The sequence below is a fragment of the Clinocottus analis genome, unplaced genomic scaffold (assembly GCF_023055335.1).
Source record: "Clinocottus analis isolate CAN_PGR_092001 unplaced genomic scaffold, fCliAna1.0.p SCAF_22, whole genome shotgun sequence".
NCBI classification, from domain to species: domain Eukaryota; kingdom Metazoa; phylum Chordata; class Actinopteri; order Perciformes; family Cottidae; genus Clinocottus; species Clinocottus analis.
The window spans coordinates 1,508,116-1,534,727 of NW_027175954.1; the positions used below are offsets into that span (position 1 = coordinate 1,508,116).

Consider the following 26,612-nt stretch of genomic DNA (forward strand, 5'->3'; position numbering starts at 1 on the left):
AATACCAAATAACTGGGTTTATCAGGCAGGTCAGTGTTGACTTCACCATGTGTGATGGGTGCACAAACACAAAACCTTCACCTGAACAGGTGGAGGCCAGGAAGAGAAAGAGATTAAAAACAAGGTCATCTTAGACTAAAGTCCAAACTACTCATGTGTTTGAACCATGAAGCCAAACCAGGGTGGCAATAAACCAGTAAAACCTCTGAGTTCCCACTGCAAGCACAAGTGGCCCAAATCTGATTTATGATTTTTTTTTGTCACTGCTGTACACTGTGATGACTTGCGAGTTACATTTTCCTCTTCCTGATCTTTGATTCATGGATGCTCATAATAATTCTGCTGTGGTTTAACTAAAACAAATGTTATTTCGCATGGCTTCAACTATTAATGTCTGATGCTGCTGCAGGGTGCCAGTCGATGTCATACTGTTCCCTTGCAAACTGGGAACAATAACTAGACACTATCACTAACCTCATACAATATCAAACTAAAATTGTGTCCATTACAACTACAACATGACCACTGCTCGTACTCGTAGTGCTGAATGATTGTCCTATTTTTAGGCTGCCTGTTGATTTAAACATGTTGCCCTGCCCCTGACCATCACATGTGTGTAGACTTATCTCATCACATGTCTTTGCAACACTCAATTTTCATAAAAGATTTCAGGGCAACAGAGCAAGAATCCAAACAAATGCTTTAATTTGTATTTGCAGTTAAACCGCTTAATCACAGAAAATGAATTTTTCATCACTCAGCAAGAACTCACAACTCAAGAAATGGTCACAACATTCATACGGTATTTAAAAGCATAGAATTTTCAGGCAACTTTAATCATAATTTAAAGGGTTAGTGAACCCAAATACAATTGGCAACAGACTGAACACCAAAACCAGACAAAAATACTGCACACTTTAACCTCCAGTATGATAAAATATACCCCTTTGCGTTAAATAAGTTAGGTAAACTAAATAGTTGTATAAGTGCATTAAAGCCGGTTGGCATTAGGCAGGTCATTCATTTCCTGTATGGTTACATTACATTAAATTAAAGGACAGTCAGGAAAATATTGCAGCGCACACGCCATCAGCTAGAGGCAATAAACCACCCTCTGTCGTTAATTCGTCTGTGAACTGTATGTGGCCACGCTGACCACAACAGACTCCCTATGAGAAAACGATCATTCAAACTTAAACGCAGACTTTGGTGGCTGTTCTGATCAGGCACATCCTGAAGCATTGTGTCAAACATGTTCATCCTCAACTCCTTTCTCTGGCACGTCTCCATTCCTCTGGAGTGGTTTTGTTTAGCCCGATTATTACTTTCGCATCCCGTCTCTGTGCGTCTCCTCCTCCAGTGTGACGCATGCTGCCGTTTTGTAATTAAAACTGTATTCCTGCGTCAAAGTGGGACGGAGGCGCTAAAGAACAGGGAGTACGCAGTTGGAAGAGCACCACTTCTTAGCTTTGACCCAAACATTTTGATAAAAATATGACTCATTTGTGGTGTGTGTGTCAGAGCTTGAGAGATGGTGTGTGTGCAGACTGTTATATAAGCAGTATTTCAGGCTCCGACACAGCGCAGTACAGCATGAACCCCATCTGGTCCACCTGGTCCTCCGACAAGCCGCTCAGCAGATTGACAGCTGGCTTGAAGTAGCTGTGTAACGCTCCTTGTTCCAGGTAGCCAATCAACTCTGTGATGCACTGCTGGAATCTCACATCCAGGCTGATCTCGGACCAGTCGCTTTCACTGTCACTGAGGTGCAGGACGAGATTGGCCAGCGGGGCGGCTCCGAGCGGCCGCAGGGAAGGGTTCAGTCTGCACACCGCCTTGAGGGTTTTGAGCGTGTGCCTGCGGCGTCCGCCGTCGGCGGTGTCGAGCCGAGCGAGGCGCTGATTCTCCCACGGGTAGAGGGACAGGTGCCAGGCGTTGACCCAGGGAGCGGTGAGCTCTGGCTGGGCGGTCAGAACCACGTCCTCCTCCCTCAGCAGAGGCAGCATGGAGATAAAAAGAGGCTGATCGCTGCTCTCCGCCCCGTCTTCATTTCCAGGCCTGAGGCGTTACAACAGGAGAAAAGTCCATTAGAGAAAGCAAGCGCATCAAGTTTAACAGAAAAAGATCACGCAGGTTGATTGATGCGATCGCACAGAAATGAAACTCTCTTGACCTCTCTCTGTTTCTTTTTCATCGCCACTACGTCCTGAGAAAAACCTCTCCTCAGTTGCTAAATGCTTTACTATGTTTATTGATAGTGCACGATGGGGGTTTATCAAAGGTTTTTCATTAAAAAGGCGATAGTGAACCAAAACACTGAAATTGTGGCTCCTTATAGCTGAGGAGGGAACTGCAGGGTTGTGAGATAACGCTTTGGGATCGTCATAAGAGGCGACGCTTCTCACACACGGGAGAAGTTTGCCCTCCAGGCTTTCTGCCAGAAGGAGTTTATTTGAACCCAAAACATGATCTTTTCCTAAACCTAACCATGTAGGCTTGTTGCCTAATCCTGGGGAGATTTCTGGAAGAAAGCCCTGAAGGCAAACTTCTCCTGTGTGCTCACGGTTCACATAACACAGTGATTTGAGCCATTGTTCACAGAGACGGGGTTTCTTTGAGCATCCCATTCAACCCAGGGGATTTGAAGGACTGCTGCGCATGAGAGAGACATTTTAGAAACAGATCAATGGATGTTGTGTGACTAATATATATTTGTGTCATTATTGCCTTCCAAGCTTCAAACAGCTGAGTCAATCACTACAAAGGATGGACACGCACCGAATCTCCAATCTCAGGTCTGGTCCTCCCAGTACAGGTCTGACGAGACAGTCCATGGTGCTGCTGATGGACGGCCAGTTTATAGTTTCCATCACAGCTTTACTGAACATGTTCACAACCGCTTCTGCAGACAGGTAACCACCCACCAGGTACCTACAGGACACAGAGAGAGACCGGTTTACTGATCGGCTCAATTTTATGAGCGATAACGAACCGTTAGCTCTCTTTAAGTTGATTACTGCTCCTTCAATATAATTACAAAGGGTCATTTAAAAAAAATGTAGCATTTTCTTTTACACTAAATAATTCATGTTGGTCGACTAAAATCAGTGACCTCTTATATTACACATTTCAATCTGATTCAATGTTAATGTTAAAAAAATGTTGATTTAGTCTGGGAATGCATGTTATGTGAATGTTAAATACAACTTTAGTTTTAGATTGAATTAGTGAATTTGATTGTCATATTCACAGGTAGATTATTGCAATCCGAAGGAGTTTTAACCATAAAGGTTTCCTTAGAGAAGGACTTAGAGACCGCAGGAACAGAATTAAATATATATTCGTGTTGAGTGTTCCAATTATAATGAGATAAATATGCTTTAAATAGTGAGGATAGGTGAAATGTATACATTTGAAAATAAACCGCAGCTTGATTTGAAAGACAATCGGCAGGTAAAAATCTACATGCTATAGAAACAGGCCTGAAAAGTGCAGACTAAAATATATATGAGTTATCTGTGAGAGATCACCTGTCCCAGTAGCTGAGTCCTCTGGGGAAATACTCCAGATTGACCCGTCGGATCATCCAGTGCAGCGGGTGTGTGAGCAGCGTCTCCTCTCCCGGGATCAGTTGCCACAGAGAGGCTTCCAGCTGGAGAGGCACCAGCAGACATGCATGGTCCGCACTGACCACCTAAAAACACACACAGACATAAACACAGGTGGTATTCATCCAACACCTTGATGAACAACAACACAAAAGGGGAAAGAGAAGAGAATACAGTGCGTGTACCTGCAGGTCATCCAGTAGAGAACCTCCGAGGGTCATTTCTCCAAGGGGCATGTCAGGAAGACGGCTGTGCAGAAAGACCTGGATCTCAGTGCAGATGTCCACAGCTAGAGACTGAGCCCTCCGGACCTCATCTGGAGATAGTGCTGCCCTCGTGTGATATTACTGCTGCAGTCGCTCCTACACACGTCATACAGTCTTTCAATGAGACAGCGCTGAGGCAGAAAACTACTGTACTATGTCCATGTATGTGCATCCTCCAGAGAGGCACAAATACCACGATGACAACTCAACAGTTTTGATGTTTTCACACTTTTGCTGGGAAAACACACAGCTGTTTCTTGAGTAAAATAATATTTGAGGTTGTTTTGTGCCTCCAAGTAGATTTAAAGTTAGAACGTATTGAGCTTTTGTTCTGTTTCACTTGGGAATACTACATGTATAGAAAACAGCAGAGGAACAATGTTGTGTGTATTCTGTTAAACACTCATTTATAAAAAAGGTCAAATGTAGCTGTTGTATTAAGAGCTTAAAGTGTATTGAAGCTTTATACTCATGGAAAAACTGGATCCTAAAAGCAGCTGAAACAATGGACGCTGCCATAGAAAAACGCACCGCTGATTCTCGTGTGGAACCTTTTCAGAAACATGTCATTTAAATTAGTATAATTGGCTTTTTTTTACCCAGGTGTACACTTCCATTGTGAAAAGCATTGTTCCTGGGATGCAGAATAGAAAATCGAGATGTGCAACTTTTTATAAAAGATACAATTTGCATAAGTTTTCTTTAAAAGGCAAATCCTATTGCTTCAAATCCCCTCTTATGTCCAGTCATGCATCTGCAGCTGCTCTGCTAACATTTACTGAACAAATTGTTTCATGTAGCTCATACAGAACAATCCACAACATTTCTGCTTATGTGGGCGTTCTGCACACTAACTCAAAGCTGTTTTCATGCTTGTTTGACTTCCTATACGCAGCCAGTGCACAAGCACACACAGTATTGTGATTATGCAGCGCTCTCGGGGCTCTGCGCAGCCTAACCAGTGCATAACAATGCGTATCCCCTAAGCACTGCGCTTTAAAAAACATGTTACACACGCATAAATGAATGAGCCAACACTGAGCAGAGCTCTTACAGCAGCTGCTAAGACTGAATGCATAATCTATGCCTTCAAGAGCTCGGAGGCGAAAATGTCACAGCGTACCTGCAAACTGAGGACGCACAGCTGGAGTCTCTTGGACTTTGACTCGGGTTTAGACGGCACCTCCGGGGAGGACGTCTGAGGTTGTTGTGAAAGATCAGCTGAAAAAGTTCAGAACTACAGTCAAGTAACGTCAGGGATGATTGGGGAATATACCTTATTACATGCACACCTCAATGTGTTTCTGATATTTCTGTGCGTCTCATTTGGGTTCAGTTACCGGGATGTAACACATACCTTTCTGCTGTCTGGCTGCCTTGGCAACGTGTTTAAGCACCACGCCCTCGATGCCCTTCTTGATTAGCGTCGGGGAAGCAGAGACCAAACTCAACTCCTCCCAGCTCTCAGCCATCTTCTGCTTCACCTTTTCGTCCTCGTCAGCTGCACGGCCCGCGCGCTCTATCAGCTAAACACAAACACTCATCGTCACAGCCAGGCAGGACTCATAGTGCCGAGTGCAAAACACTACCATAACCCGCAGGTAAACCAATTCAAAGTGAAGAGGCACACAGATAACCTCAGCTTGGTGCAACCTCAGACAAGAGTTTCTGCATATTTTCATTTTCATCAACTACAAATGAACATTTTCCAGATGCATTTTTGATTAATTTCCTGTCGCCCAAGCAATAGATTTACATTTATTTAAATACAAAACAAAAAAGCAACTAGTTTTTTCCTGAGGGATTCCTGAGTCAACTATCAAACAGCAAACATTTTAACACACAATACTCTGATCAACAATTCTGATTAAGAACCCACCCCTGGATTTGACTGCTGACAGCATACTGCATGTTGTAGTCTTAACAATGAGTAGTTTTGGTACTATAGTCTGTATTTACTTGCCAGTACATCATGCTACAGGTAATGAAAAAGCTGGAAGACGAACTGCCAATCCATCTAATACAACTCAATGGACATGCTAGTTTTTGTTAGTGCTGTTGTAGCACTTGTGCATTAAAGATTCATGGAGAATCCAGGACTTTACTGCACTTTTTTGCCCAAGTCAAACTATTTGCAGTAATGAATGTCTCCAAATACAGATGAGTGAAGAGTGTCTATGAATGACGCGCTGATGTGGTACTAACAATCGAAAAGAAAAAAAAACACTCACCCGTTTCACTGCCAGTGTAGCGATTCCTAGCACGGCAGCCCCGCCGACTCCAAGAATCAGCTGGGCATTAGACAGCAGGAAATCAATCACTGTGGCGATGCCATCCTCTCCTCGCCTACGACTGCGCTGGAAGTTCATCGTTTCCTTTTTTTGCAGGTTAGCCTTAGGAAAGGAGAGCGTATAAAATAAATTCAAGTGAGCAGAGAGTAACGAGACATAACTGTCAGGTAGAGGGAAAATTAACTCTACCTGCAGCAGTCTGGAGTCCTAGAAATCATGGGATGCAGCTGCACAGCCACATGAATGACAAGAAGTCAGAATAACCCATGAGACGAACTGACAGGATGTGCAGCAGAATAATAATTCAAGATGTACTGACAGGTGGAAAAGCAAACAAAGTAAAAATCTGGATGAACGAGTGAAGAAACAAACAAATGCAAACGCCTTAATAACTGGCACAAAACCATAAGATCAAAGAAGTCACGCTGATCAGATTTCATCCAATGCAAACTTAAAAAAAAAAAAAAAAGACTTGGGAATCGAGCTGTTGGTTTGTTTCTCTTGGCTGCTTCTGTGCCATAGAAGTTAATGGCAGGTAGGCCTCTTTCACTGGAGAAATGTTGCTTTGACTTTTAGTAGGAATATCACAAATGTAATAAATAACATTAACAATGCTTCAGTTTCATTACAGTGTTTCATTAAACATCCAGTGAGGCACATATAATCCATATTATGATATTTTCTTATTGATAGAACACCTGTGATAAGGGCCGTGGGAGGCTGGGGCAGTGAAATGTTTCTCAAGGCTGAAGCCATATTTGACCAATCACCTGTTGAGATGGACATGTAACCATGATATACATATACTTTTAGTTTGTACAAAACATGACCGTTAGCACTGTGCTCCTCACATTTAGCTCCAGGCCCCCCTGATATCCAGAAATAGCCACAGGACACGACTCTAAACCATTTCAAATGAGTTCTTCTCCTCTCTTTTTTGCAGGAGGTGGAGGATCCCAAGAATGTCACGCTCTATTTATAGACCCAATACATGCCTGAGTCAGACCAGCTGGGTCAAATATATAACAGCCTTGCTCATCAGGTTACATACAGCACAACAAATGTCTGCAGAACGTTCAGTACCGAGGTGACACCTTCACGTCAGGGCAGAGTTCACTTTTCTGCTTAATGTTAGCTACATGACTGTGAACCAAATAATTATGCTAACATCCAATATGCTGTTTGCTGTTTCCTGTCAGTGCAAGGGTGCTGTAGCATAGCACAGTCAAACACAAGAGTGCATTCAGCAATTTTAGCTTGAATTATACCAGATATGTTAATAATAAAGTGGCAGAGTTGTAGCATGAGCAACATCATATACCACCAGGTTGTTAATGCAAGTGACCGGAGAGGCAGGGTCTAGTTAAAAAGTAATCGTACAGATGAAAATACTTTCTTTTGGGCTTGTGGTATCCTGTACTGGCCAAAAGTGGCAGCACTGCTATACAACAAAGGTGAGTTAATAACATGCGTACAAACACCAGACGGAATCCTGGAAGTCGCCTGTGTCAACAAACACCAGCGTTTCAATACAGTCAACAGACGTCACTCACGTTAACTTTAATAACGTAACTGGATACATGCCAGTATAGATAACGTACGTGACAAACCGACCGACTAAGTTTAACGGTCCGAAGATAAACGGACAAACGGCTGGTCGCAGCTAATGTCCGTTAGTAAAGCTAACCAGCTAACTTAGTTAGTTAGGTTACCGTTAGTTAACTAGCGGACATTAGCAGACAATGACAGCCTCCATACTGTTCAGTACACTTACCACTTAGTGCGGAGAGACGTACAACATTCGTGTTTTGATAAAACACGAATTCAACAACAAAGCGTGAAATTACTTTCCATTGTTCACGGACATAAAGTAAACATAGCTCAGCTAGCTAGCTAACAGCGGCTGTCTTCTTCTTCTTCTTCTTCTTCTTGTTCGTTTTCTTCTTCTCCTCTTTAATTGCGGTAGAGAGCAGCGGCGCCCCAGAAGAAGCTCCGGGATATCCAAAACGCTGTATTATATTTGGACCAATCTCACTAAAAGAAGGTCCACTTAGCATGGAAAGTTACTAAAGAATTTTAATCCATTTTTGAGATACTTGGTATTTCCATGTTGTGATACTTGTACTTTTATCTTACATTTAGGAGAAAATGATTGCACTTTTTACTTCTCTACATTTAATTAAAAGATCTGTTTGATACAATTCAAATTAGGATTTTGCATAAAAAAATTAAGATCAGTATATAAAATGTTGCGTTGTTACAGATTGAACAGGAAAAAGTACATAAGTAACTTAGTTAAAATGAGCTCTACCTCAAAAAGGGCGACTTTAAATCTCACATTCAATTATAGTGATCAAATAATGTAATAGTATAACACTGACGGCTGTCCCTATGAGTACTTTTACATTTCTGTACATTTACCTTAACTTACACTAAAGTAAATGGTTTGAATAGTGCTATTGAGTAACTGTTTCAGTATTTTCGATCATATCACCTGGTCTTCAAACAAACACAAACTGCTTTTCCAAAGTCAAGAATGAACTTTGACCTCTTATCTTAGAAATCCTTTTCCAAACATGCTGCCAATTGATTTGTTTGCTAATCTGTCAATCCTGGTCTTTCTTCCTATAAAGTCAAAACCCAAACTATTATTAAGATCCGACAGCTAATGTCAAAACTATTTATAGGTTTGAAACTGATTCAATTTGAAAAATAAAACAATAAATAAAGCAGGCCGTCGTCCCTTTTTGGTTGCGGTGATTTTGTTAATTGCTTCAGAGTTCATGTTGCCTTTAATTCTACAATTAAAAACATGTAAACGGCAATACATTTTCCATATTTTATTTATTGAATTATAAATAACTTTCTGGAAATATTGTGGATGTATAATATACAAATTTATATACAGATTAGGAAATTATTAGGGAAAATTAAACTGCAAAGGTCCAAACTTGTTTTCCCTTTGACTTCTCACCTTAAGTAAAACACACTTCATTAATATGATCCTAGAAATGCAAATTAACATTAATCAATAAATCAACTATTTCAAAGCCCCAAACTGTTAGATTTGAATGAGGATTACGGCATGATGTCTCCACTAACGGTTTACCTTCCTGCTCAAAGTGGCCTCAAAGAAGGACAGAACATTCACCAAGGTGGACAGAAAACCTAAAACATCCCTGGAATGGAATACAGTATGCGTATGTATTGGGAGTCAAAACCACCGAAACAAAGAACATGTCCTTTAACAAGACGTTGAGACCAAGCCAGAGACCCAAATCAAGACAAGTCCCACATTGCATGACAAACCTCAGATTAAACGTAAAACAAGCAAACCACATTGGTACTCCTCAAATTCATCTGAAAGATTACATGAGAAATGCCTTGATCGAATTATCACAATATAGCAGTGGATGTTTTCCTTTGTTTTCAACGGGCAAACACAGTAATTAAAGTGGAGAATGGGTTGAGTTTGGTGATATCTCCACAGTTAAAATACTGAGTCCTCTTTGTCTGAGACAAAATTGTAAGACTTTTTGGAAAGTAATTTTTCCCTTGAACCAAGGTTTATTTGTATTTATGCGTTACTCCAGGCTAACCGACCAGTGAGCTAACAAGTGCCTCAGCCAAATATGGCTGACTGGGAACAAAGAACAAATCTGTGTTTACACAGTTAATCACATTGACAAATACGGATATCAAGATTCTTGTTCGCCACGTGTTTAGACACACATTGAACGAAACATTAGAGGGCAGGTATAGTTCAAATATCAACAACATAAATGAGGAAAAATTAGATTTAATACAGAACAGCAATAACATGGCCTTCGTCACTTTACAAGGCAAGCAACTTCAAACCGAAACAGGAGTGTAAAACAAGGCCTGAGGTTCTCATCACTCCATATAACATCAGTTTAGTTGCTGCATCGTATTGTAACCTGCACAAAGATGAGTCATACAGCAGAATCAAATCATAACGCAGGAAGCATTTCTGCACATCTGCCAGTTGTTTTAACTTAAACTGCAACAGGGAGGCCAAAGTGAACTGAGATCTGGGATGGCACAGAAATATAAGGATCAGAAATGTGGGTGCCAATAAAAGCAAATGTTCCTTTCTGCATAAAAGTTGCCCCAATCAAAGACTATACAAAAGTATTGTACATTATAACAAGTTAGATTACAGCTCAGGTTTTCTTTTATACAAATCCATACATACACCTTTTTTCCATTTTTCTTTTAGCTCTTGTGGTCTGTACATCTTGGTTACAAAAAATACATGCCATTTTGAAGTATTTATGGACATAGAAACAAGAAATGTTCAATTAAAGGTAATTTAACAACAGAGCCGAACTGGAGTTAGTAACTTGAGGTTCTGAACTTTGGAGCAGAGACGCCAGCTTCGTCTGCCAAAAACAAATTGCGCACCTCAAACTCATCCAGACTCAAATCAAAAACGCAGACAACATGATGACTGTGCTCCTTGTGACTAAAACAAGAGCGAGACAAATGACGATCAAATCGATGATCAAAGAATGTTACAATATTGAAAGACATAAAAGATATATTTATATGTATACATGTGTGAGAGAGTAGAGCTCAGTGGCGTCTCATTTTGACTTTGCGCCCTGAACTCTCCCGGTGTTTGTCGGAGTCTTCGCCGCGTCGCCAGTAGTTCTCGGAGCTGATGCTGTGGCGGCGGTGGTGGGAGTTTGACGGATGTCTGTTCTCCTCTTTGTCCATCTCCAGCACCCGCGGCCTGGCGGGGGGGACAAACATTGAGACGCCAAGTCAGATTTGGATCTTCATTAATGCAAATGACATAACACCTGTTCACCAGGAACACGTGAGACCACCGTTACAGCCTCTGCTGTCTTTGCAGGGGTGTGTCTTTTCAGATAATATGTAACATTACTGGCTTAATTTATCTGTTGAACTGATGGCTTTTGTTATTCAAACACAGGTGACTGTTAAATTAATGGTCCTCGTGGCTTCATTCAGACACAAAAGTACATTTACTTGTGTGTGAGAGTTAGAGTGAGGGCAAAACGGGACGATAGCCAGAAAGAAAAAGGTTGTCTGTTCTCTCACAAGCTGCTTCACTGATGAGTTTTAAATTATTTTTCCTTTGAAGTCTTAATTAATGAACATTGTGGGCGTGAAGGCCCCCTCCTGCTTCTCACAGTGAGTCCACTGATACAGTCTCACATTAATCTCATCATTTAAAAGTTATTAGAGAGCGAATTCAGCTGCCTGTTTTATAACGTACGACAGTGCACAAGCATTAAATGTCAGTTAGGTTGGGGCTCTTTTTTTAAATTCCCATTCGCTCTTCTGCTGCATGTATGGGGAGTCATCCCTTAATCCACAGAGTGAAATAAATTTACAAGGAGAGCGTTGGTCTGCATTACTGTGGTTGAACATTTGAACCAAAGGTGAGCAGGGTACTAATTCAGACATGAGACTGGCATGTTTTATGATAACCGAAACATTTCTATTTGGGTCCAGTGTCCAAACTATATTCATTCTGACTGGGTCTGGGGTCAGTATGTGAATACATTTCAGTGAGCGGACTGAAAGCAGCCCGACATTAACAAAATGCACAAGGCTGCGTTGTTGGGGAGGGGGGGATGTTACGTTTCAGGTTCCAGTGAGAGGATGAAATATGATCGCGCAAATACGACCCGAGAAACAGATCTAAGAGCTTACATGGCTTGTCCAATGCCTAAACACTTCACGGAATTATAATGTAATGCAAGAGGATTTTACTGCTTGTCTTTTGTTGCAACGATCTTGAGGTGAGCAGTAGAAAATCGGCATTGCAAAACAATCAACCAGGAATATGCGCTTGAACATATTTGATTGGCCAATGCAGAGCTTTGGCAAATGAGGTGGCACTGCATTCCTGCAAAAGTGGAAAACTAACCTTTTCTTTTTTTTTGCCGAATCCCTGAGTTTCTATCCTTGCTCTCTCTGACCTCAATCAAATCAATGAGATGGCTGCATTTGTTTTTTGAGGGCAAATAGAGTTGGTAAACTGAATTTTAAGGGGAAAACATTACATTTATCCACTCTTTTGGACCACAGCTGCTCGTTGAGCAGTTGTGCATCATGTTGCTGGTATGCATCTATTTCAGAGGTTCTCTGACGCTTATTAATAAGGCAAATATCATATAACACTTTCCTCTGATGTTAGGTAAGTGACTCTTAACATGAGGTGTGACTCTCCTCAGGCCCCCTTAAGATCAGGTCTACCTTTTTAGTTCATACAAATATAGTAGGTTTTCCAGTGGTCTGTTTGGACATGTGACGTCATTTTGTGTGTCTGAATACCTGTGAGCAGCACTAGGATCTGATCTGCGATGAGAGCGTTTGGCTTTCAGGGTAGCTGGTCTCTCGACAGGAAGAGAGGTTTCAGAGTCCAGTCGAGGAGCCTCTGGTCGGGTCCTGGCCAACAGCAGTTAAAAACACAAGGATCAGAGAGATTTTCCAATAAATAATTAACTTTTGTAAAGAATTTACATGTTGACTCACTTTCTTAGTATGATCACTGCACGACGCGCCTTGATGTCTTGTGGGCGGATGCAATGGGTGATGTCATCTGCAGCGTAGCCACTGAGAGAGAAAGATGCCGTTAGCCCCTCAACCAAACTTAAAACATTTTAAAAAAAACAAAAAAAAACAGCAACGCAATCAAATGCGGGACAGCAACACAAACACAAACATAGTCACCTGAGCACCGTGACGCTGCCTCTCCTCACGGGCAGCACAAACACCGGCTCCGACACCCGGATCGGTTTGAACTGGAAGCGGCAGCCGAAGCAGAGCGCGCTGTCGCTGAAGAAGGACACCGACACGATGGGACGCGCGAAGATGTGCAGAGGATCCACGTGGGACACGATGCAGCCGCCCGGCTGATAGTCGTTGATGACCGCACTGTTGACGAACCCCTCCGGGACCACTCCGCTGGACACAAGGCGCTTGATCACCAACTCGTGCACCCAGTTCGGGATTTCGTCCACCTCTCCTTTCGGGTACAGCCTCTCCTGGCCCGGTCCCCGCTTCTCCAGCTGGGCCCCGTACGTGTAGCCCTCCCCGAAGAAGTACTTATTGCGTAGGGGCGCCCTGTCAACTGTGTGCTCGCGGTAAAGTCCCGCCTCCCCCCTGGTCACCACGTCGTCGATCTTCTCCTCGATGAGGGCGCACTCCTCCGGCGTGAAGATGTTCTCCTGCAGGATGCTGCCCTTCACCCGGCTGGCCTCCTGCTCCCGGCTCTCCGCGCTGTCGTCGCTGTGCTCGTCGTCGTCGGACTCCCGGAATTTGCGCTTCCCGTTTCCCTTCCCGCTCCCGTTGCTCTCCCCGTCCACGTATTTGCTCTTCGCCTCGTCTCGGTGCGGAGTCATGGATTTGAGCTTATCCCTCAGGTCAGAGTACCCGCTGGCTGCCATGTCAACCCTAAAAAAAAAAACGACTGGGCGAAGTGCGACGTGAGCTAACGGCTAGCTAACGTATCAGCGCCGCATCTCCTCACTGTTTTAACGGACTTGTTTAATATAAACCGGGCTAGCTGGACGTCAACGGGAGTCTTTGGCGGTGGACTAGCTTAAAGCACAAACACACAACACACACGTAGCTAACGCCAAATCTTCGTCCTTGCACTGAAACAGCAGCCCCGGTGTGAAATCTGTCAATCCCCGTGTCCAATATCACCGGAAAGCGTCGACACCGGAACGCACTCAGCCGGCAGTTTTAACGGCTAACGAGCGCTACCCCTGCGTTGCTTGGCTACGAGCTGGCTAACGTTAGCTTAGGCTAGCATGGCTCGGTCTGTCCGTCGCCGCCTGAAAAATACCGACGAACCGACGCAGCGACATTTCACGTGTCCGCCTGTTAAATTCCGGACCCCGGGGCTCCGGAGACGTTTCCACTCTCGCGTGGACTCCGAGGGTTCAAGAGGGAAAACATGGTTGTGTTCGCAGCGAGGCTCGACCGCCGTAACCCGTTCCCCCCTCAGCTAAAATAAAAAATAAAAAAATATATATAAACTCGTGTAACCTGACACAGATCGACGCATGCTCAGTGGTGACCTGCCAGTTTTTGGTGAGGGACAGTCACGTGACCTGATCGGCCAACACGCATGAATCCATTTTTGGAACCGAGAGGGCACGCGCTAAAGTTATTGCTAATTTTGTCCCACTGAGGTCTCGTTTACTTCCAGAAAGTTCACAATGTTTATTTAAGGTTGTCAGTTATTAGTAGTGTTATTTAACGTGTTGGTATCTTTAATAATAGTAATTAACTTTTTGTATACTTAATTAATATTTACCTTCTGTGAAGAGAAACCTATGCAAAATCTGTACATATTGTACCTGAATATTTGCGCATAATTAATAGAAAAATATACATTTGTGTACAAATTTACTGCTGGATATTTCTAGTACAAAACTGGTGTTCAAAGTAAAACTGTATTTATTCATTTAGATTTGTAAATCATCCAGTCGTCCGCTTTAACGTCACACTGAAACATTATGTATTTACAAAATTTGTTCATGCAAAAACAATGTATTTATGATTTAGTTCTGAAATGAGGTATATAGGTCATGTATCATAATTCCTCTGTTTTGTATCTTATTAATGTAATACCTTGTCAGGCAGTCAAGCAATTTGAAGACATGGTCTTGGACATGTGCACAACATTTTTCACAATTTCCTAGTGTATATAGATAAAGCAATTTGTAAAAAAATATACAATAATGAAAATAAATAACATGCATATTTTAGACGCTTTGTTTAGTTTTATACATTCAGTTGTGGCATATATACCGATACCTCATAATACAAAATACTTGTTGTTTAAGAATTTAAACAATAGACAGTAGAAGTGCTCATAACTCTCTCTTCAAAATAGCTGTTTTTATTTAAATAAAATATTCTTTACAAAACAAGAAAGTTGATGCATTAACATTTGTTGAATACAACAACTTACATCAGGTTTGTATAATAAACTGTATAAATAAAAATAAATACAAAAACATGTTAAATATCAGTTATAAAATGTTGTCAAGGCACGGGCCTGTGAAGCTTTCTCACTGTTCATTAACAATTTCTGTACATTTTAAAACATCTCTAATGTTTAACCAAACAAAACTACAGTAGCAAGTGCAATTATAAAAGTTTCTATCTGAACTAATATTTACTTTTCACTGTCTTCAGTTTGCACTTTGTTCAGTGAATGCAGTATGATAATCAAGTAAAAGTGAGACTGTACCTTCAGGGTACACTTATGCATTCACATATGATATTAGAACCCCTGAAGGCAAGAGGAGGTAGGCTATTTATAAGAGTTTCCTCTACATTAGTGTGTCCTTGCGACTGTGTGTGCTATAACATGGTGATTTCGCTAGGTGGCAGGGTGAGGCGCCTCTCCCGGGCGGACATCATGTTTTCCACCTGCATGGCGATGACTCGACACAACTCCAGGCCCTGCGGACAAACGGCGCCAACATGAGCACAGTAACATAGCAACTCCACTCACTGCAAATAGTCATGTGTGGCCTCTGAAGAGTTGTCCTTGTCTGTGTCTTGCGTAACACCTGCTCCAGCTGCAGCTGAACGACCCGCTGCGTGTTCATGTCCCCCAGGGTCAGGTCTACATACGGGTAGCTCGTTCCAGCAGTGGGCCTCTGGGTGCGGCTGGACTGCACCTCCACCAGGGGGACCACTGACATCAGCTCCTGCACCACAGAGCCCAAGTGTTAAATACATATGCCTATAAATATGTCAGCTGAAACTGCTATGTGACTCTGATCTCACGTGTGTGTTTTTGTGCAGGAAGTGGAGGCCATGTTGGTTGACGGCAACGATACAGGGGGCGTAGAAGGTGGTGGAGCTGCTGCTTTGGACATAGAAGAACGAGGAGCCGAACATGTGGAACGCACTGATCAGTCCTGCAAGCACAAAGACACATCCTTTATCTTACAGTATGTACACTGGACAAAAAAAAAACAAACATTTTTAAAGCTTAAGAAAAAAAGTAGCAAATTTCTTTTGTGGCGTTAGAGGGGATTTGTCCAAATTACCCTGGTGATGTCATCACTATCATAGGTTGAGTTGAAAGATGGGATTTAGTGTTTTGAGGATTCTACCCATACAAGAGATTAAAAGTCAATGAATATTGTGCTCTGCTGCGTTGAGTTAGTTTAATCTGTCTCTCAACATTATGTAAGAGAAACACTGAATCCCTGGAGCGTCTCTAAGAGACAAAAATACTTTCTGTGTTATCACAATACCCTTAAAACAGTGCACATTTATACATTAACGTTGCAGCATTCCTTCTGTTTTAAGATTAATCCGATGGTCGGTTGTGCTGCACAGTTCGTTGTTGACTCTGGAAAACTATCTGAATTCAAGGTTTTGACCGTATCACACATACAGTGACGGAGGAGTCCAGACGTAGGAGGTGGAGTTGTTACACAAATACGTAAAAACTGACCAGTTCTGCCAAAATTACTTCAAATTTTTTTTAAAAATTTGTTTCACCTGTAGTGCCTCAATGTGAACAGGAGAGCTTACCCATGAACTGCGCTCTGGCCTGATGCGGGTTCAGGGTCTGCACTTGCTGCATGTGCTGCGTCACCATGGTAACCCACTGCTGGGGCGGCTGCTTCTTGAACAGAGGTGTGGCGATGTACTCTGATAGTTCATGTCTGGAGGAGGGAAGAAGATAAACAGGAGGTGGCTTCACTCAGTGATTTCCTCTGAATTATTTTAATCTGCAAGCTTTTTGGGCCGTGTGTGTGTGTGTGTGTGTGTGTGTGTGTGTGTGTGTGTGACAATATTGTTTTCCAGTTGCGTAAAACAAGGCGTCACACACCATGAACACAACAACTATCGACTGCATTCTCTCCTCAACAATGAGTTTCTTCCTGTACGGTTGTTGAACATCATTGCTGAATGGAAAATAGTAGAAACGCATCGATTGCAGCTTTAGTGCGGCTGCACTGAAACAACTATGTATGTTGGCCACATGACACCTAACTAATAAAATATACAACATTTAACCACGACAACACATGCCCATTAATCTAATGTGCAGCTCCAGTGAATGTGCTGGAGCAGAAGTGCCGCTTAAGGTTGATTTACCTAAAATAATTAACCTGCAGGTACAATCAATTTTTGCTGGGAAAGTTATGCTAATTTCACTTTGATATTTTGGTCACGTTATTACATCTTCAAGTCAAATTGGATTGGTGTTAATAGGGAAACAGGGAAGGTTAAATGCACCCTGAAATAATAAATAAACATTATTTAATTGCTCTAAATTGCAATAACGAGAATCTGGAGGCTGAAGGGAAGCCAAATGAAAAGGACTGCTGGCGCCGATTAGACGCACGGCGGTCGTGTTGAATGTAAAACAAGATGGCCTCAATGAGCTCAACGATGCTTTGGTATTTTTCAACCTATTTTCCCTGAATGACTAATGTGAACACCACTTTTTGAAACTGGTTCAGTATTAAACAAGAACACTGCAGACACTAAACAAGGTGTAGTGTAATTATATTGGGCAATTCCTCCTGTTTTTCTTTTTGTTTTTAGTTTGAAGTGTCAACATTATGAAAAGGACCCTCCAGAGAAATAAAACCGTTTTCTTCACCTCAGTTTTCTCGTTCAATACCGGAACAACTTCAAAATTGTTGTCCCTATCAGTCTAGCTTTTCAAAATACTGAAATGATCCATTTCAATTCTTTCCTTATTCTTGTTACATTTACAATTATTGTCTTTTTATAATAACTTTGTTCTGCTACACCCTCAACTGTAAAGATAAGGTGAAGCCACCAATATGCTTCAATCAAGTAATGAACTAAATAAAGTTGATCAATGAAACTAGAAGCTGTATTGTAAACATCGTTTGCGTCCTCCTCACATGCTGGGGATGAAGATGACGTCTTTGGCTCTGTGCTGCAACGCTGCCAGTTTGGAGATCTGGTGGAATTGTTGATCGCTCACTTTTCCATGAGTCAGCACATTGAGCAGGCCTTTACGGTAGTCCGGCAGGATCTAAAGACACACACACACACACACGGTCACAGTCGTGTGCGCTCACGTCCCGTATCGTTTCGTGCACCGCCTGTGTGTGAAACTCCGCCCGTCGTACCTGGTTGTAGTGCATGGCGACACAGAGCTCGTTGTCAAACTTGAGCGGTTGAGTCCAGACGACCCGTCTGAACCAGAAGCTGTAGTTGGTGTCGACCGCCTCGGCCTCCGTCGCCACATCCAGGATGTACTCGTGTTTGTTCAGAGGACGCACGTTCTGACCTGAACACACACACGCGTCTGTTATTACCCAGAGATCTGTATAATCATCTCAAGAAGCTACGCAGCTAAATATTTTTTGTCATTATGAAGGATTTTGTTTATTCTCGCAAAACACAAGTTTAAATCCAATACAAACTACTGACATAAATACCCTGAGCAAAGTCGTGTGTCGACACATGTTGTGTGACCTGCTGAGCTTTTTTCAATGGCGCACGAGCGACAGCAGCTGCCAGCTGTTGTCATGCGGCGATATTTAATGCTACGGGAGGAGAGGAAACAACAGCAGAATGCAGAGAGTGCCGTGTCAATGCTTCGAGGGACTAAATCAGCGCTGGAGCTTCCAGCACTGAAAACGTATTAAGACCGAAGCAGCAGGAGCTGCGTGCAAAGGAATATGACATCGTTGTGCAGGGCAAAAAGAACCACAGCAAAAGCTGCTTCTGCGTTTAATCAGGAAAAAACTAATTAAAAAAAACAAAACAAGCAAGTTGCCTTTGTGACAGATTATGCCACGTTAGGGGCTTTCTATTCATCCACTAATGATGTAAGTGTTTGACAGTGTGTTTTCAACACACATACAGATGCACAGTTTGCAAATGAATGGCACATTAACATCTAATGAGGAGGAAAGACGACTCTGTTGTGTTGTGACATCGTCATCGGAAATGAAAAAGTGACATCGAGCCGTCTGTCGTTAGTTTCGCCGTGCCGGTCCGTCGGGGACTCGCGGACTCATGTGTGACTTTCTCCCACTGCTCGAAACCAGAGAGCGGCCCGATACGCGATCTGTGAGCGGATCTGCTTCACTGACACCGACGAGGAGGCTGACTTTGTGCACTAGCACAATCTTTCGTGTGTGTGTGTGAAAGAGAAAGAGAGAGAGGAGCAGAAGACGAGCACACCTTTGTGGGTGACTAAAAATATGGCGTATTCTTCCGTGGCCTCCAATTTGTGCAAACCCATCTCGTAGCACAGCTCCTCGATCACCTCCAGGGCAACCTGAAAGACACGACAATATCAAAACACACGAGCGAGAAGATCCCAGCGGTCTCCTTGTTAAAGACACCGGTGGTGCTGAAATGCTCACGCAACACTCACAGAGCACGTTTTGATTTTCACGTGACGCTCGATGCCTCCAGGAAACAGAAACAGCTGACGTTTTGAACTACGTCCCGCCTGAGGGAACATTAGCACACACACTCTTAAAGTACACACTGTACACACACTGGAAGCGTTCGACTATGGCTGATCCTTTCAGGACCATAACACAGATAAACCTACATCTATCTGTAGCAGTGGGGGGTCGCTATATATTCAAGCCAAGCTTGTATGTGCTGTGCAACTCTGAGATAATTGTGCTTCGCATTAAGAATTTATGTACAAAATAGAGCATCCGTTTAGAAGATATGATTAATCACATGGTTAATTAAACTACCCAGAAATTCATTATGCAGTTGAAGGATAAGGATGGGGATATTTTATCGGTTTCTTTCCGTCTCTTATCACGTTTTGACTTTAAATACTCAGCCATAAGCCCAGTGGTTCCCAAATAAATCTTGAGAAATGACATTAATAGTGTATTTTTAGGGGCTGTTTTCAGGCTACAATGGCCCTGTTCATTGTAATGAAGGAAAATGACACACAGTGTGTCTCCTTAATGTGTTTTTAATCGGTTTTTGGACAACAATGGTGCTCTGTGGCACAAAGGAATAAGCTTTGAATACGCAGAGAATATATATATATATATATATATATATATATATTTATTTATTTTTTTAATCTTTTCATGAGATTAGTTGACAATGAAAATAGAATATCACTGACCTTGTCCTACTAGATTAATGTGCAGCTTGTATAAATAATATTAACACTATATTATAATATATACAATAACAGATGTAAATGTGGCTCTTCTGCATAACGAGTAGCTTTAATTTTTGCTGCTAACACTACTGCTGCAGACGTTGTTATCAGGTGCATCTTGACACTATACTTTTGTTGACATAAAGGATGTGAACACTTCCTCCACCCCTGCAGATAGAGACTGACCATCACGGCCTTCAGCTCCATGCCGTTGGGTGGAACAATGCGGCCGCCGTACCGGAACGTCTTCTTCAGGTTCTGCTCGCACGCTTTCGCGATGCCTAGCACATTGATGGAGTCGGTGTTTAATGCGCTGATGTGCACGGCGCGACTTACACTCGGTGATGGGGTCTGTTTCATTACCCTGATACTGCACGCCGGCACTGCGAGAAGCCTGCTGCAGGTTCTTCAGCAGGAAGGGTTTGAGGACTTCGGAGCAGCGATGGAAAGCGGTCAGGATGTACAGCAGCCTCCAGCCTCGTTGGCAACTATCACTGAACGACACACGAGAGCACACACACACACACCACACACACATGGAGGATTACAGGCTCCGAGAAGAAAGAAGAGCGCCGTGTGGGTTGGTTTGTTGTGGGTACGTTGTTGATGTGGGGAAGCAGACTTACGGTTTGGAGCTGGTGTTAGCCGTAAGCTGTTTGAGAAGTTGGCAGTAAGCCTCATCCCTCATCAAGGTGAACTCTCCTATGAGCTGAGGGGAGGACACACACACACACACACACACACACACACATACGCACACACATTAGCAAGCTGTCAAAGAGAATAGTAGCTTTAGAGAGGAAAAACGGTGTGTATCTACCTTGAGGACAATGTTGACCACTTCCTGTTCTGTCAGTCCCCTTGATGGAGAGTCACCCATGAAACGCATCACCGCTACACACATTTCACAACCAGGACGCAAACACACACACACTCACGCAGGTCAACAATAATTTAAGTATCTAGTAGCAAATTTTGCAGAGAGATCCAGCACTTAAGGAACTCAAAATCTGATACTCGGGAGGATGAATCGGAGCCCGGGGCGTAATAAGAGTAATGTAATAAGATGATGTAATTAGAGGAGAGATGAGAGAAGGTGAGAACTTACACAGGAAGAGATCAGCTGCCACTCTGTTCATGGCTGGATCTGTAAACTCTATCAGAGACTCAGTCAGAGGAGTCTGCGAAGGAGAATAAGTGTCATCGTACAGACAACTCAAAAGAAGAAGACATATGACATATTTTATGAGTGTTTTAAGTTACAGCGAGCAGAAAGCACCTTGGAGAACTTGATCATGTCAGCGGGCTCTCTGAGATCTCTGTTCTTGCTTTTGCTCTTCAGGGAATCTCTGAGAACACAAATCAGGCAAAAAGTGCAAAACTTAAGATTTAAAACAGAGATAATTAACTTTAGGAAAAAGTTTCAATATCACTCTATTAAAATAATCCATGACAAATAAAAGTCCTGTATTCCAATTTGTATTTAATACAGAAGTATTAGGGACAAAAAGTATTTCCATATACTCATTATGTAGATTGGGGCGTCAACGTTTAGTATTTTCTTATTCAATCACTATTACTGAACTACTTTAATATTGCAGCTGGTTCAGGTGGAGCAGATTTTAATTACTCTACATGCTGCTGGGCATCACATTTTATAAACTAATGATGCGTTTTGTATGTAAAATTAAAAAAAGAACCAGTAATCATAGCTGTTAATCCTGTAATTTCCCCACTGAGGGATTTATAAAGGATTATCTTATTTTATCTTATATGAACGTAGTGGAACAAAAACTACAAAGTCACTAAAAAACATCTTGGTCTTGAAGTATAAAGTACCAAAGTGCAGTACTTGAGTAAATGTATTTAGCTACTTTTCATCCCTGGATCCTGGTCTCTCACCCCTTCCCGTTGGTTCCCCGTCTGAAGAACTGGTTGGCGAACTCCAACATGTCATATTTACTGTCCTGCAGGGCCCTCTCATCCAGATCTCCCTCAGCGAAGCCATCGAGGGAAACCTTCTGAAAAACAAAAGGTTGTCAGTGAAAAACAAATCGGACGCCAGAAAACATATGCGATAGCGTGCGTGTCTGTGCACCTCGAGCGTTTGATCTATCTCGTGCGCCGCCATGGTGGACGCCACGGCCACGGCCACGGCCGACGACGCGGCGAACTGCCCGGCTCCCCCTGGAGGCTCCGCCCTGCGGTCCAGCGGCAGCGACAGGAAGTCGGGAGGAGCGACGGGATGGACGCACTCGGCCGGGAACGCGCCGGAGCGGCCGAACACGGCACCGAACTTCCAGCCTGACGCACACGGATCGGAGAGATTACGACACAGACGCACACACACACACACAGACACACACACACACCTGAGTGCTTTGTGCCTCTCTGCTGTGAGTCCTGGATCACTATCTGCCTTCCCTCTCACACAGCAGGTCAGCTTTTCATTTACACAAGTCAGATCTGTATCCGCGCGCTTTTCCCTCTCATTTGGGAGACTTAACTGATAACACGCGGCAAACGGCAGCCTTCGGTCTAATTGTAGATACGATACACACGGGCACTTCTGTCGCTCGTATTGACTTACAGCAACTCCCCGCGGGGCGACCCGGATCACTGCAACAACCACTGCAACAATGCATCAAGTGAGTGTGAGAGGAGGGATGAATCCATAGAGGACCTTGACGCTGCAGTTCCTCGCAGCTTTTAGCATCTTTCAGCTCATTGTTTTGGTTTTCCGGCCCACAGCTTTACTGTTTTGGTTCACTTTCACCTTTTTTCATTGACTTCCTTTCAAGCAGAAAGGGCTCCTCAGCACCAACGAGCAGGCGGATGGGAGCAACTAGTCGGTGAATATAGAGGAACATTGAGCAGAAGCTTATAGAAGGTAATATTGGATTTGTATTCATAAGGTGGCGAGAAACAAAACCCCAAAGACAAACTAGTGCTGCTCCGTATCTGCTGTATGTGCAACTGTTTGCTAACATGTTGCATAACACGCCAAATGAACTTCATGAGGCGATAACTATGTGAACTATGGTGAATATGGTAAAAAAAAAATTGAATCAAATGAAACATCCTTAGTTGATAACTTGCATTATGACAATTCTCTTTTGCATTACAAGTTTTCTGAAATGTGTGTTCAAATGTGCAAATGAGGCGTTATGTAATGCTAACTTGAAGCGGGAATTTATGCGTATTATACAGATGCAAATAGACAGTGAAGGAAAACAAATGCATAATTGTGTATTTTGGATGCTTTCCCACTAGTCTGAAAAAAAACAGACAGCCCAAAATCCCAAAAATGTTGTGCATGAAAAAATGATGTTTTTGTCTGCAGCTTCTCGCCTTTAGTGGGGAGCAGCTGTTTGTCCCCACAATGGGACCGAGAGTAAATATCTACAAACACAAGCTGTCCTCACACCCCTCTGAGGTTTTAAAACTTGATGAAAAATTTAATGTGTAATGCAGCTCAGATCTTACATTCACATTTTATATTAAGAAGTAAGAAAGGAATGATGCTTTTATATCCTTTATTAATCCCCTTGGGGAAATTCTTCTCTGCGTTGGACCCGTCCTTGGTGAAGGAGCAGTGGGCTGCACTGTGAGGCGCCTGGGGAGCAGCGAGGGGGTTAAATGTCTTGCTCAATATTAGTTCATATATTTTGAAATGTCGGCTTTTTTTGCGAATTAATCATGACGACGGCTCTCAGCGGATTGTAGAGTGGAGGACGGCTCCAAATTCAGAAAACACGGCCTTTGTGTGCTACGTGAGGCCTATTTAACAACGGTTTTGAAGTCCAAATGTTGGAGCCCAAAGAGAACAATGAATGTGTCCATGTAAATTACAACAATGTGTGTATAAGCACACACTGAGATTGTCTGTCGGGGCAACGGAGTGACAGAACTTCTCCTCATCTGTGACCATCTTTTGCCTCTTACAAAAAAAAAAAAAAAGAATCAATATTTTTTCAAATTGCATCGCCACCTTCCATCTGAAAGATTGTTTTTTGATACAATATGTTGTGTAAAGTGCTGTGGGCGCCGTCAACATCACGCCACCTATTTGTCCCCGGCTCGGTCGAGACAGTCTCGCCCCCCCCCGGGGGACACGGACGCGGTCCGGGTTCATAAATCTCTCAAAGCTGTCAGCTTGAAGTGCAGCTTTGTTTGTTTGGGAGCTCGGTGCGAACATCTGGTTACCACGGGGGGAAATACTTTGAGATCCATATTTTAAGATCCAGAACAAACACTCACCAAAGTCTTGAGTGTCTCTTTTCAGATCCTCCAAAAACACCAGCTTCTTCCTCACCACACAGCCGTAGCTGTGACCTGGAGACACACACACACACACACACACACATGCACACGCACACACGGTTGGATCAAAGATACACTTTTTTAGACGTCATGTCTTTCACCACATGCACCGCTGTCTCTCACCCTTCTCCAGGCCGTCCATAACTTGCAGCCGGATGACGTCGCCTTTGTGAAAATTCAGCATGGAGCGGTCGTCGGCCACAAAGTTTCGCTCCGCGATCACGTAATCTGAGTCCTGCGAGGAAGAAACACAACAAACTAACAAGTGGATACTGTCACGCTGTTGCTGAAGTAAGATAAATAGTGTGTGTTTTGTGTTGCAGACGGCAGCACGTGGGGTCAGGTCCCATACGAGTGCACCCTACTTGTTTCTAGAGGTGGGGGAAAAAAATCGATACAGCATAGTATCGCGATATTTTGCGTGGCGATATTGTATCGATGCACAGAAGCCAAGTATCGATTTTTTATTTAATACATTTTTAACATTTTTGGTTGTAGATTAGTAAAATCAATAAAAAAATTTGTTGACAAAGCTTTCCTTTGGGGACAATTTGCGGTTGAAAAAAAGCTAATAAATCGCAATGTATCGCAATACTCTATATATCGCGATATCGTAATAATATCATATCAGGACTTAAGTATCGTGATATCGCATCGTGGGACCTCTGGTGCTTCCCACCCCTATTTGTTTCATGGTGGTGAGCGAAAGAGGAAACTCCGCTCCCCATACTTCATCCTTGTCTTTTACTTTTACCACACAACTCGCTCATCTTTCATTCCTGTATACACACTCACTGACGGCCACACCTCGTCGTAACATTTTGACATTTTAGTTGTTTGTCTTTTAAATAAATTAATGGTTTTCCTTCACCTTCTATTTATGTTTATTTGTTGTGGTTCTGAGCCGGTGATGACGGGTTATTCAGGTAATATTGTGACTGGTTTAAGGTTAATGGTTTTTGGCAGAGGAACCAAAAAAAATACAATAAATTAAATGTATATCATTAACAAATGTTTTTAACAGCATTGAAGGGTTGATTCAAAATCAATGTACAGTGTTATTTTTGCAGAGCCGTCAAACTCTGAGGTCCTCGCTCCAACTGCAGCCCTTGTTACCATTGAAATACAGACTGGACAGAACAGGGGTGTGTGTGTGTGTGTGTGTGTGTGTGTGCTGTGCCTTTTTGATCTCATTGATGAAGGTGTCTATGAGATGCTTGACTTGCGGTGCCTTGGCTGAGAACAGGATCAGTTTCTCGTTGGTCAGATTGAACTCCAGCATGTTTTCAGACGGGATGGTTACGAACAGGATGTCTGCGTAGCTGAAAGAAAACACAGCGCAAAAGCTCCCGACTGTTAGATGAAACAAAGAAATGGTAGAAAGTAATACAGTTAACAAATATGAATAACGATCTAAATGTACAAAATAGCAAAATGACAATCCATTGTTTCCATTTTATGCTGATTATCAGTTTGATTACTTTTAATTATAAGAGCAGTTTTTTTGTCCATAATTGATGTTATTATTAATGATCCTATCTTTTGACTTGTGAGGATAAAGTTATTTTATGTTTTGATACAAAGGCCTGAACAAAAACTGCACTTCGACTGATACCTTGGTGGATATTATCTTCTCTCAGGTATCAGTCTCTACGATGGCAAAAAATTGATGCAATGTAGTATCGCGATATTTTGCGTGCCGATAATGTATCGATCGACCGGAGCCGAGTATCGATCTTTTATTTAATCAATTCTAAACTTTTTGGTCCTGGAATAATAAAATCAATCAATTTTTTGTTGACAAATTTTCCTTTGGGGACAATTTGCGGTTGAAAAAGCTAATAAATCGCAATACATCGCAATACTCAACGTATTGCAGCATCGTGATAATATCGTATCGGGACTTAAGTATCGTAAACAATATCGTATAGTGGGACCTCTGGTGATT

The 26,612-nt window shown here is 42.6% G+C and overlaps 3 protein-coding genes across 8 annotated transcripts in view; all 3 read right to left on the reverse strand.

Moving 5' to 3' along the window:
- Window positions 1-805: 805 nt before the first annotated feature.
- Window positions 806-8,090, reverse strand: mief2 (mitochondrial elongation factor 2). The gene is given in 9 exon segments (XM_068588999.1): window positions 806-2,058; window positions 2,779-2,931; window positions 3,531-3,694; window positions 3,794-3,970; window positions 4,998-5,095; window positions 5,232-5,400; window positions 6,106-6,267; window positions 6,355-6,392; window positions 7,940-8,090. Coding segments are annotated over 7 exon segments (1,407 nt in total). The 5' UTR covers window positions 6,244-6,267; window positions 6,355-6,392; window positions 7,940-8,090; the 3' UTR covers window positions 806-1,550.
- A 1,858-nt stretch (window positions 8,091-9,948) lies between these two features.
- On the reverse strand, window positions 9,949-14,262 carry alkbh5 (alkB homolog 5, RNA demethylase). The gene is made up of 4 exons (XM_068589000.1): window positions 12,895-14,262; window positions 12,697-12,777; window positions 12,496-12,609; window positions 9,949-10,921 (listed from the first exon to the last, which is right to left on the reverse strand). The coding sequence occupies exons 1-4, from the start codon at window positions 13,608-13,610 to the stop codon at window positions 10,762-10,764; spliced, it is 1,071 nt and encodes a 356-aa protein (XP_068445101.1). The 5' UTR covers window positions 13,611-14,262; the 3' UTR covers window positions 9,949-10,761.
- Window positions 14,263-15,075: 813 nt separating this feature from the next.
- Window positions 15,076-26,612, reverse strand: part of myo15ab (myosin XVAb) — a 45,260-nt gene continuing 33,723 nt past the window's right edge. For 4 of the 6 annotated variants that reach the window (XM_068588998.1, XM_068588996.1, XM_068588995.1 and 1 more), the window contains 19 exons: window positions 25,845-25,986; window positions 24,788-24,899; window positions 24,602-24,676; window positions 22,440-22,645; window positions 22,244-22,362; window positions 21,621-21,690; window positions 21,450-21,522; window positions 21,162-21,235; window positions 20,968-21,050; window positions 20,705-20,835; window positions 20,528-20,622; window positions 19,577-19,654; window positions 19,381-19,477; window positions 18,318-18,478; window positions 18,087-18,220; window positions 16,735-16,868; window positions 15,976-16,109; window positions 15,756-15,896; window positions 15,076-15,645 (listed from right to left, as the gene is read on the reverse strand). In XM_068588998.1, the coding sequence (XP_068445099.1) occupies window positions 15,544-15,645; window positions 15,756-15,896; window positions 15,976-16,109; window positions 16,735-16,868; window positions 18,087-18,220; window positions 18,318-18,478; window positions 19,381-19,477; window positions 19,577-19,654; window positions 20,528-20,622; window positions 20,705-20,835; window positions 20,968-21,050; window positions 21,162-21,235; window positions 21,450-21,522; window positions 21,621-21,690; window positions 22,244-22,362; window positions 22,440-22,645; window positions 24,602-24,676; window positions 24,788-24,899; window positions 25,845-25,986 (2,161 nt within the window). In that variant the 3' untranslated portion in view covers window positions 15,076-15,543. Of the gene's footprint in view, window positions 15,646-15,755; window positions 15,897-15,975; window positions 16,110-16,734; window positions 16,869-18,086; window positions 18,221-18,317; window positions 18,479-19,380; window positions 19,478-19,576; window positions 19,655-20,527; window positions 20,623-20,677; window positions 20,836-20,967; window positions 21,051-21,161; window positions 21,236-21,449; window positions 21,523-21,620; window positions 21,691-22,243; window positions 22,363-22,439; window positions 22,646-24,601; window positions 24,677-24,787; window positions 24,900-25,844; window positions 25,987-26,612 lie in introns of those variants that run through there. The other 2 variants (XM_068588994.1, XR_011078185.1) reach the window with 2 other exon arrangements.

Bases quoted from the DNA above. Each gene is read 5' to 3' on its own strand.
- alkbh5 (XM_068589000.1), bottom strand. From the start codon at position 13,610: ATGGCAGCCAGCGGGTACTCTGACCTGAGGGATAAGCTCAAATCCATG. The intron at 12,778-12,894 runs GTGACTATGTTT...TTTCTCTCTCAG, and splicing joins GGCAGCGTCACGGTGCTCAG to TGGCTACGCTGCAGATGACA. The intron at 12,610-12,696 runs GTGAGTCAACAT...GCTGTTGGCCAG, and splicing joins GCAGTGATCATACTAAGAAA to GACCCGACCAGAGGCTCCTC.